This window comes from Procambarus clarkii, chromosome 11 (assembly GCF_040958095.1).
Source record: "Procambarus clarkii isolate CNS0578487 chromosome 11, FALCON_Pclarkii_2.0, whole genome shotgun sequence".
Lineage (NCBI taxonomy): Eukaryota > Metazoa > Arthropoda > Malacostraca > Decapoda > Cambaridae > Procambarus > Procambarus clarkii.
The window spans coordinates 27364604-27375967 of record NC_091160.1 but is presented as its reverse complement, the minus strand read 5'-3'; the positions used below and the strand labels follow the sequence as shown (position 1 = coordinate 27375967).

The 11364-nt window shown below is 39.6% G+C and overlaps 1 protein-coding gene across 1 annotated transcript; it reads right to left on the bottom strand.

Moving 5' to 3' along the window:
- Positions 1-747: 747 nt before the first annotated feature.
- On the bottom strand, positions 748-1509 carry LOC138363614 (uncharacterized). Its single transcript, XM_069322980.1, has one exon. It carries the CDS (start codon positions 1507-1509, stop codon positions 748-750), a length of 762 nt encoding a protein of 253 aa, XP_069179081.1.
- Positions 1510-11364: the final 9855 nt, after the last annotated feature.

Here is an 11364-nt window from a genome sequence, read left to right as displayed (position 1 = left end):
TGTGACCCTGTGCCTCTGAGTGCCACGTAATGGCAGCTGTGGAGGCAACAAAGCCAGTGTAAAGCTAGGTAAATTATGTGTAAGGCCCAACTGTCTGCTCAGCTTCTTGATACTCAAAATCACAACTACCTGCCGAGTTCAAAGAATTAATAATGTTTCTCTAAACATATAATTACAGGTATGACATGGAATATGAGGTGATAAATTATGTAAACGTACTTTTGTTGGGGGTTCTTCATGCAAATAACCGGCTACCTATCTATATTAAAAGGATGCATCTATTTAAAACAAAATACTGGCAGTTGGATACTTAATTTGCTGTAGTTGTTGAGAAGCTGTGTTGCTGGTTGTTGACACGTAATCTGTGTGTCTAACGATTAATCAGCTTACGGAGCTCTCTACAGCGTGTTATTGTTGATGTACAGAGTGTAAGAGACGCTGCTCCCTCTAATGTTTTGGTGGTTCCACTTCTAAACTTAATTTTACAGTAAAAAAGGGTGTCAAGCTATATTTTGGTGTTAGTAATTATATTCAGTCTTATTGAACACTTTTTTATTAAATTGAGACACTGGACTGTTGTATAAACAGAATTAGGATAATGTAAATATACGGCGTCGTCGATGACGTCACGGATTCACCCATTCTCTATTTTTTAAGGGGATACTATGTTATTATGTGTGTTGGATTTCCGACATAATTCCGGGGGGAAGAACACGGGTCGAAGTCCCGGTAAGGACTGCGATCACTTTATTCTATTCCCTCAGAATTATAGTGCTGCTTTAATGTGAGTTTACATTGTTGTGCTGCAGTCCTTTGGGGACGTATGTCCCGTACTGGCGTATCTGGTGCTGGAAGTCGTTGAACGTTCTCCTTTCCTGCCAGTTCTAAAGGAACTAATTTCGCTAATGTTTTGAGAGCAGTGTTGCCTCTGCATTTTATTTTCACTATTCTCAAGATGCCCTGGCTGTCTGGATGAACAGAGACTATGTGGCCTATAGGCCACTCTGAGCATGACCCATCGCTGTCCACCAGAACTATGACACCAGGGTTCAAGTTAATTTTGTTGTTGAGGTTGTTTGCCCCGTAATGATACTTCCTCAGAGCTGTAAGGTATTCGCGAGTCCATACGTCATTCCACCGATTTATGACCCCCGATAGATGTTTGAAACGTTGAACCAAATCACTCTCTTGGACATATGAAGGATCTTCTGGTTCCTCGTCCATAAGGGACACAAGGGTTCTGAGAGGTCTCTCATACATCAGATGAGCTGGACTTAATGGTTCATGCTGCAAAACATAATCAGAGAGGTAGGTAAATGGTCGGTTATTAACTCGTGCTTCTATCTCTATGACTACAGTTTGAAGCTCCTGTAGGTCAAATCTTTGGTGGTGTAGGGTTTTCTGTAGAGAACGTTTCACCGTGCCAATCATACGTTCATAGAAGCCTCCGGGCCGTGGTGCTCTGGGAGGTATGAATTTCCATTGGTACTGCCTTTGATTTAGGGCCATGCGTACCTTTGGGTGTGTCCAGATTTTCCTCAGACATGCTTTTCCTGCCACTAAGTTGGAACCATTGTCTGAGATCATTAACTTAGGACAGGATCTACGTGAAGCAAACCTGCGGAAAGCCTGTAAGAATGCTTCGGCACTCATATCGGGAGTCACTTCTAGATGGACTGCCCTTGTTGTGGCACAAGTAAAAAGACAGATATAGGCTTTTACTGGTTTTTTGTCCTTAGTGCCTGTTAGTGTTAGGGCTCCTATGAAATCTACTCCTGTAGTCTCAAAAGGATGAATATGTACGACTCGTTCCTTCGGAAGTGGAGGAGGGCCAGGATATGGACACACTCTGGCATCGTATCTCCGGCAAACAACACAGGATTTAATTATGGATTTTACTGTCTGTCTACCTTGGGGTAGCCAGTACTGTTGTCTTAAGTCCGTGAGAGTATCTAATACCCCACCATGCAGAGTGCTGTATTTGTGTATGTGTAACACAATTAGTTTGCTTACTATGTGGTGACGAGGGAGCAATATTGGATATTTTGCTTCCAGATCTATGTCAGCATGCTGTAAGTGGCCTCCGCATCTGATTATGTTATAATTGTCAGTGTCTAACCAGAAACCCAGATCATGTTGTAGCTTCTTAGGAACATTGTCAAATTCTATCACGAATGTGTCTGTCTGAGCTCTTTTGACCCAGTACCATAGAGCACTAGGGAATTTATGCTTGATTCCTATTTTCTTTAAAAAATCAAACACTACTTGGGTGACACCTATAAGTTTGTTCAGTTCAGAGTACCAAGTAGGATCAATTACCAAAGTCCGAAATGTGTGGCCACGTTTGTGGTAGAAAAAAAAAATCCGAGGTAGTTCTGGGTTCTCAGTGGGAACAGTGACATTGGTTACAATGACTTGTGACTTTTGTTCAGGCCACTGGTCGCTGATTAGCCACTGAGGTCCATTGAACCACATCTCTGCCTTTGCTAATTGCCGTAAAGTCAGGCCTCTGGAGAGATAGTCAGCTGGATTCTCTTTAGTAGGTACATATTTCAGTTTATACCCTGCTGACAACTCTCGTATTTCCTTAACGCGGTTACTCACGTAAGGATTCCTACTATTATAGGTTTTTAATCCACTGTAGCACTGCATCATTATCTGACCATACCACTGTTTCTTCAAAGTGGATGTGGCTTAAGGCCTTGATCAGATAATGAGCCAATATTACACCTAGCAGTAAGGCTGTTAAATCCAGTTGCGGCAATGATCTTTTCTTTAAACGTGCCACTCTGGCTTTTGATGTGAGCAAATTGGCTTGCCCATTTGAGACAAGTAAGCTATTGTGCCATAAGCCTTTCCTGAGGCATCACAAAATACATGTAGCTTAATTGTTTTTTTTTTCATTTACTACTGTGTTCCGAGGAGTGCATTCTGGCTACTAGGTACGACATATATATATATATATATATATATATATATATATATATATATATATATATATATATATATATATGTCGTACCTAGTAGCCAGAACGCACTTTTTGGCCTACTATGCAAGGCCCGATTTGCCTAATAAGCCAAGTTTTCCTGAATTAATATATTTTCTCTAATTTTTTTCTTTTGAAATGATAAAGCTACCCATTTCTTTATGTATGAGGTCAATTTTTTTTTATTGGAGTTAAAATTAACGTAGATATATGACCGAACCTAACCAACCCTGCCTAACCTAACCTAACCTATCTTTATAGGTTAGGTTAGGTTAGGTTAGGTAGCCGAAAAAGTTAGGTTAGGTTAGGTAGATGAAAACCATTAATTCATGAAAACTTGGCTTATTAGGCAAATCGGGCCTTGCATAGTAGGCTGAGAAGTGCGTTCTGGCTACTAGGTACGACATATATATATATATATATATATATATATATATATATATATATATATATATATATATATATATATATATACACACAAATACTCACACACACACACACAGTTCATTTTACAGTTGAGAGGAGGGACCAAAGAGCCCGAGCTCGACCTCCACAAGAACAATTAGGTGAGTACAACTAGATGAGTACACGCAGGCCTCGCGGTTGAGTAGACAGCGCTCTGGGGTCGTTGGCCCAAGGGGCTCAGGTTCGGTTCCCGTCTGAGGCAGAAACAAACTGGTAGAGTTTCGCCCTGATGCACCAGTTCACCTAGCAGCAAATAGGTACCTGGGTGAAGACAGCTGCTATGGGCTGCTTCTGGGGATGTGTTTATGTGTGTGTGTACTCACCTATTTGTCATTGCAGGATCGAGCATTGACTCTTGGATCCTGCCTTTCGAGCCATCGGTTGTTTACAGCAATAACTCCTGTCCCATTTCCCTATCATATCTAGTTTTAAAATTATGAATAGAGTTTACTTCCACAACCTGCTCCTTAAGTGCATTCCATTTTTCCACTACTCTCACGTTAAAAGAATACTTCCTAACATCTCTGTGACTCATCTGAGTTTCCAGCTTCCACCCATGTCCCCTCGTTCTGTTATTATTCCGTGTGAACATTTCATCTACTTTCACTTTGTTAATTCCCCTGAGTATTTTATACGTTTCGATCATATCCCCCCTCTCCCTTCTTCTCTCTAGTGTCCTAAGGTTCAGTTCCTTCAGACACTCTTCATATCCCATCCTTCGTAACTCTGGGACAAGCCTCGTCGCAAACTTCTGAACCCTTTCCAGTTTCCTTATGTGTTTCTTCAGGTGGGGGCTTCATGATGGCGCGGCATACTCTAAGACTGGTCTCACGTAGGCAGTGAAATGTGCCCTAAAAGCCTCCTCACTTAGGTTTCTGAATAATGTTCTAACTTTCGCCAGTGTAGAGTACGCTGCTGTCGTTATCCTATTTATATGTGCTTCAGGAGTTAGATTAGGTGTTACGTCCATTCCCAGGTCTCTTTCTCGAATCGTTACAGGTAGGCAGTTTCCCTTCATTGTGTACTGTCCATTTGGTCTCCTATCACCTGATCCCATTTCCATAACTTTACATTTACTCGTGTTGTACTCCAGTAGCCATTTCCCTGACCATCTCTGCAACCTGTCCAGGTCCTCTTGGAGGATCCTACAATCCTCATCTGTCACAACTCTTCTCATTAATTTTGCTTCATCCGCGAGTATTGACATGTAGGATTCCACTCCTGTAAACATATCATTTAAGTAAATTATAAATAGGATTGGTCCCAGCACCGATCATTAAGGTGCTCCACTCGTTACTGTTCACCAGTCCGATTTCTCGCCCCTTATCATTACTCTCTGGCTTCTTCCTGTTAGGTAGTTCCTTACCCATGCTAGGGCCTTTCCGCTTACTCCAACCTGCTTCTCAAGTTTGAGTAGCAGTCTCATGTGCGGTACTGTTTCAAAGGCCTTTTGGCAGTCTAGAAATATGCAGTCTGCCCAGCCTTCTCTGTCCTGCCTTATCCTTGCTATTTTTTCATAGAATTCCAAAAGGTTTGCTAGGCATGATTTCCCTCTCCAGAACCCATGTTGTTGATTGTTTACAAACCCAATGTTTTCCAGGTGTGCAACAAGTCTTAGCCTAATTATTCTTTCATATATTTGGCAGGGGATGCTTGTCAGTGATACGGGTCTGTAACTAAGTGCCTCCTCCCCATCTCCTTTCTTGAAAATCGGTACGACATTTGTTTTCTTCCAGCAACTAGGCAATTCTCCCGACATAAGTGACTCATTAAAGATCATTGCCAGAGGCACTCTGAGGGCCTGCGCTGCCTCTTTTAACATCCACAGTGATACTTTGTCTGGTCCAACAGCTTTAGTTACATCCAGTGTTGTCAACTGTTTCATTACCTCCACTGATGTCATCTCTGTGTCCGATAGTCTTCCGTATAGGGTAATCTCTATTAACAATGGGAGCCGCTCAGGCTCGGTTGCGAACACTTCATGGAAACTGGCATTCAGTGCCTCACAGATTTCCTTGTCACTTTCTGTATATGCCCCTACTGTTTTCCTCAGTCTTGTCACTTGGTCATTTACCAACATCTTCCTTCTTATATGGCTGTGTAGTAATTTTGTTTGCTTTTTCTCCTTGTGGGGTGCCTAGTTGCATTAATTTGGTTTCACTTTTGTAGCCTTGGAACAGTGCAGAGGACTTCCGGTTGGTAAGATATCCCCGTAGACATTGTAATAATTGTCCACCTATATCCCTTCTCGGTAATTCATACATAATAACTTCCCTATTAGCAATATCAAAGGCATTTTGTTAATCAAGAAATGTTGTGTAGTTGTGCCTTCTATCTCCATAAACAGTGAGAAGGGTTGAGATACAGTTGTGTTTACTTCTACCATGTGTGAAACCATTGATGTTAGGTGACATGTGTTCCTTAAGTCTATACAATGATATCTTAAGTACCATTCTCTCGAAGGTTTTATACATGCTACTGGTCAGAGAGATGGGCACGAAAAGTATCAGGTGTGCCAGACTTTGGTACAGGTACCGTAAGACTGGTGGTCCATGATACTGGCAGCTGCCCAGTGGCATAACTCGCATTAAACAATTCAAATAATGGGTTACCGGGTACACGATGCAGGAGTCTTAGAATATCATAGGCGATATCGGCCTCACCAGGAACAGTGCTACTGTCCCTGGAGAGGGCTGCATCCAATTCATAATCTGCATATGGAACATAACATTCAACATGCTGTTTGCTCAGCATGAAATGTATGAGAGCATTTCTGTCTGAGGACCTCGCCTGCATTTCCTCCCTAGTGCTAACTGGTAACATTCCAAAGCTGAAAACCTGAGTCCATTTTGTAATTAACTGATTGGCTTTCTGTAGCGGGTTTGGGTGTGAAACTTGTCTATTATTTTTGCCAATAATTTTGTTTATGCCTTTCCAGGCTTTGCCCAGTACAATGAAATGTGTGAAGTAAGACATGTGTATGGGGCAAGTAACAAAGTCAGCAGACTAACAGATGATGTCACAGCTCGAATATGACTTGGCTACAAGTATCTCTGGCAGTTCGGCTTGTATAGGGATTTAGATGAAGCAAAGTGTAAAGTGTGTGGACAAAGACAGGGACACACTCGAACACTATATCTTGGATTGAAGTAAAATTGAGCCATTTAGAGATAAATCTAAGCTCACGCTGAATGATATGGCACCTATCTTATTACCGAAGATAAAATACCTGAAATCCTTGCGCTGTGTCCATATTTCGCTCCCAGTAGATAAATGACATATGAGATTGAGAAACTTAGTATTGTGAAGACTAATAATAAACAGCAGCTCCCTTATGACTGTAATATCTCTACTGATCAAACAATTTTGTATTAACGATAAGACCTACCATTAATGTATAATGACTTACTGTAAATATATAGCTCTAGAAACAGAAAATTCTCTGTAACTAGCTGACATGTAACTATAAGGTGTGAAGGATAGATGAAATTGTTTATGTAATAATCTATGATGAGGTCTGATAAAGCAGCCCGTAGCAAGACCTTTTGAACCCTCTGTAATGCTTTTGCGCTACCGCTCACAGGATGAGTATGGGGTGCACAATAAACTAGCCGCCTCCGGCGGCAACAATCAAATCTATCAATCATCTAATTAATTAATATAATAGCTTACTATGTTAGTCTATAGCTAAAACGGATTAGCATAATACTATACACAGCTTATATGTGTTAAGTAGCACATAGCCTAGTAATAGGCACTGGACATTCCTCAGTCAGATATACGAAATTCGTTGGTTTAAGTACTAATGTGACCGTGTATATATATATATATATATATATATATATATATATATATCCCTTCTCCCTTCTACTCCCTTCCATAATTTTATATATATATATATATATATATATATATATATATATATATATAACTAATAGCTTCGGCTATCACCTCATTTTGTCCGGTCGTGATGGTCAAGTGGATTAAGGCGTCTTGTACATACCAGTTGCGTTGCTCCTGGGAGTATGGGTTCGAGTCACTTCTGGGGTGTGAGTTTTCAGTTGCATATTGTCCTGGGGACCATTCAGGCTTGTTCGCATATATATATATATATACACTTTATACTCATACTTACAAAATTTTCTTTTTATTTTTCTTCCTTCAATATTATATATATATATATATATATATATATATATATATATATATATATATATATATATATATATATATATATATATATATATATATATATATATATATATGTAGCCATATAAACGCTAACCACTGTAGGAAATGGGAATCCTCTTAGGTTTATCGAAGTTCCGCTAATCGTACATCGTGTACCCGGTAATCTATTATTTGAATTGTTTAATGCGAGTTATGCCACTGGGCAGCTGCCAGTATCATGGACCACCAGTCTTACGGTACCTGTACCAAAGTCTGGCCAACCTGATACTTTTCGTGCCCATCTCTCTGACCAGTAGCATGTATTAAACCTTCGAGAGAATGGTACTTAAGATATTATTGTATAGACTTAAGGAGCACATGTCACCTAACACCAATGGTTTCACACATGGTAGAAGTAAACACAACTGTATCTCAACCCTTCTCACTGTTTATGGAGATAGAAGGCACAACTACACAACATTTCTTGATTAAAAAAATGCCTTTGATATTGCTAATAGGGAAGTTATTATGTATGAATTACCGAGAAGGGATATCGGTGGACAATTATTACAATGGATACGGGGCTATCTTACCAACCGGAAGTCCTCTGCACTGTTCCAAGGTTACATAAGTGAAACCAAATTAATGCAACTAGGCACCCCACAAGGAGGAGTACTAAGTACTACCTTGTTTAATGTTCTAATTAATGCCTTACTAAAAGTAATCCCAACTAGTCCGGCAAACATCACTATCAGCTATGCAGATGACATCCTTGTACATATTAAAACCCACCGAGAAATGCAAACAGTCTTATATTGCATACATACAGCTTGTAAGAGCCCTGGTCTTGTAGTCAATGCTGCTAAAACTAAGGTATTTAACACCCCAAATTGGCAGCCGCAAAAGTGGACCACGAAAACTTAAGATAGATAACATACCAATAGACTATGTCTCTCCTTTCAAATACCTTGGTGTCTCTGTCCCTTGTACCTCAACTGCAGTCAATAAGTTAAATCAACAATGTAGAGACAGACTCAAGGCTCTCAGAACTGTATTGGGGTACAGCCCTAAATACGGTGTTAATATTAGAATAGTAAAAATGATGTAATTAGCATATATATAAGGTCTCTGATAGACTATCATGCACCAGCTTTAGTCCTGCAAAATGGCAAAACTATTGATAGACTGGAAAAAATGCAAAATGAAGCACTCAGAATTATACTTGGCTGTCCAATAACCTCCAAAGTTCTCAATATGCGGAAAGAATTAAATGTACTTAGCATTTGAGATCGAATATATGAAATCAATCGTATGACGGGACTAAAGCTTCTGCGTGATAACAAAAACAACATTGTGTCAGTTGCACTGTTAGAACACATACGAAATGGAACCTGCGAGTCTAAATGGATTCAAAGAACAGCCACTCATATTAAAATGATGGGACTGCACAATGTATATACAGATGAAAGAGTACAGCACTTCCTTCCACCCTGGCAGATAGTACCTTTTGACATCCTGACCCCTGCATACCCCACCAAGAAACTAATCACAAACAACCCTCATGCTCAGCTTGCTGCTAAATTAAGCACCATAGAACACATTTACAAATATACAACTGAAAACAATATAACACAGACCATATACACTTACGCATCACTCAACACAGCTAAAGGGAGGGTAGGAAATGCTGTTATTGTTCATCAGCCCGATGGCAGCACAATTCAAAGGAATGCACGAATTAGTAACTTGGCATCCGCAATGCAAGCTGAGTTGGTAGCAATACTGGTAGCACTCGAAATTATTGACAACACTGAAGTTGACAGCTTAATTATTTCCGACTCCCTTTCCTCATTACGAGCAATAAACAGTTAGCAATCAAGGAATAACGTGCTTGTCTCAGAAGCCAGACATAGATATATAAGCATACTTAGCAAGAGGGTATATATAAAAATGTTGTGGATTCCTTCTCACATTGGCCTGCAGGAATATGACGAAGTTGACGCTCTTGCTAAGGCTGCAGTAAATAAAGACAGCATTGAATGGAATCTTGAGCTGTCAAATAGGTCCCTTAAAAGTGTTACTAGACGTGAACTCCTGGATTGATTTGAAGAAAGTAGAACAGTGCAAACTGGAATCAACAGGTTCATTGATAAGTTATGTACATATATACCCCCCCCCCTTCAAATATGTGAGCAGGTAAACACCTAGCGGGATAATTTGAGAACATATAGTCTACTTTTAAATATAGAATTCATTTTAAATTAATATAAAATAACGTAAACTTAATAATCTAATAATTTAATAAAAAATATATAAATACTTAAATTAATAAACAAATAAATTCCTGCTGGGAAAATACCCCACAGTACTCATCCAGTAAGAGAATTTAAACCAAGAGCATTTAACATGACTGAATAATAGAGACGATCATTATCAGGTACAGTTTAGTGGTCAGATAATCTTAGGAGCTTGTCCTAGTCCTCCCAGGTCAATGGGTGACTGTCCCTGGTCTTCCAGTCAGTTAGTGAACTGGATCAAACGGTACGTAACCTGTCATTTAGGACAGGTACCATTAAACCCACCCTATATCAATCTCTTCTCACAGCCACCCATCCAGTTTCTGTCCAAACACAATTGTTTTTAACAAAATTGACCGTGTGACGCTCCCATCATCCTCTGCGCCATGTGGTTGACAGTATGAGAGTAAGCAACTAAAAAATATATTAAATGTTATTAACATGTTCTATTTCCCTGGAGAAGAGAATCCATAGTCTGATGCAGCCTGGCTCTTGAGCTACTTGCCTGAGCTTTGTCACCCCTTTATCACAGGCCCGAACCTCCGCTCCTACAAAGGTCAACAATTTCCGGGCTGCTCAGGCTAAACAGACATGTCTCTAACATTTACAGCGCCGGTCCTCATTACCTGGTCAGTCCCGTGTGGCATGTTAGGTCACATGTCAGCTACATTTTGTGAAGGAATGTTTTTAACTCTCAGGCTGGCAACAGTTTCAGATTTGTTTTCAGAGAACAGAGAGCAGTAATATGTTCAGAGTCGTCACGGAGACTGCACAGAATTCATCTTTGTTCAATCTTTTTCGTAATCTGACGAATATTTCCACATCAGTCATCCACTAACCTACCAGAACCACTCCAAACGGCAATAATCTATTGAGATGAAACAACTACTGATCCGATTTTAGCTCTTTTGAGATTCGCGCAACAGCCAATACGATCATATATATAAATATATATATATATATATATATATATATATATATATATATATATATATATATATATATATATATATATATATATGTGTGTGTGTGTCGTACCTAGTAGCCAGAACGCACTTTTCAGCCTACTATGCAAGGCCCGATTTGCCTAAGAAGCCAAGTTTTCTTGAATTAACATATTTTCTCTAATTTTTTTCTCATGAAATGATAAAGCTACTCATTTCATTATGTATGAGGTCAATTTTTTTTATTGTAGTTAAAATTAACGTAGATATATGACCGAACCTAAGGAACCCTAACTAACCTAACCTAACCTATCTTTATAGGTTAGGTTAGGTAAGGTAGCCGAAAAAGTTAGGTTAGGTTAGGTTAGGTTAGGTAGGTTAGGTAGTCGAAAAACAATTAATTCATGAAAACTTGGCTTATTAGGCAAATCGGGCCTTGCATAGTAGGCAGGCTGAGAAGTGCGTTCTGGCTACTAGGTACGACATATATATATATATATA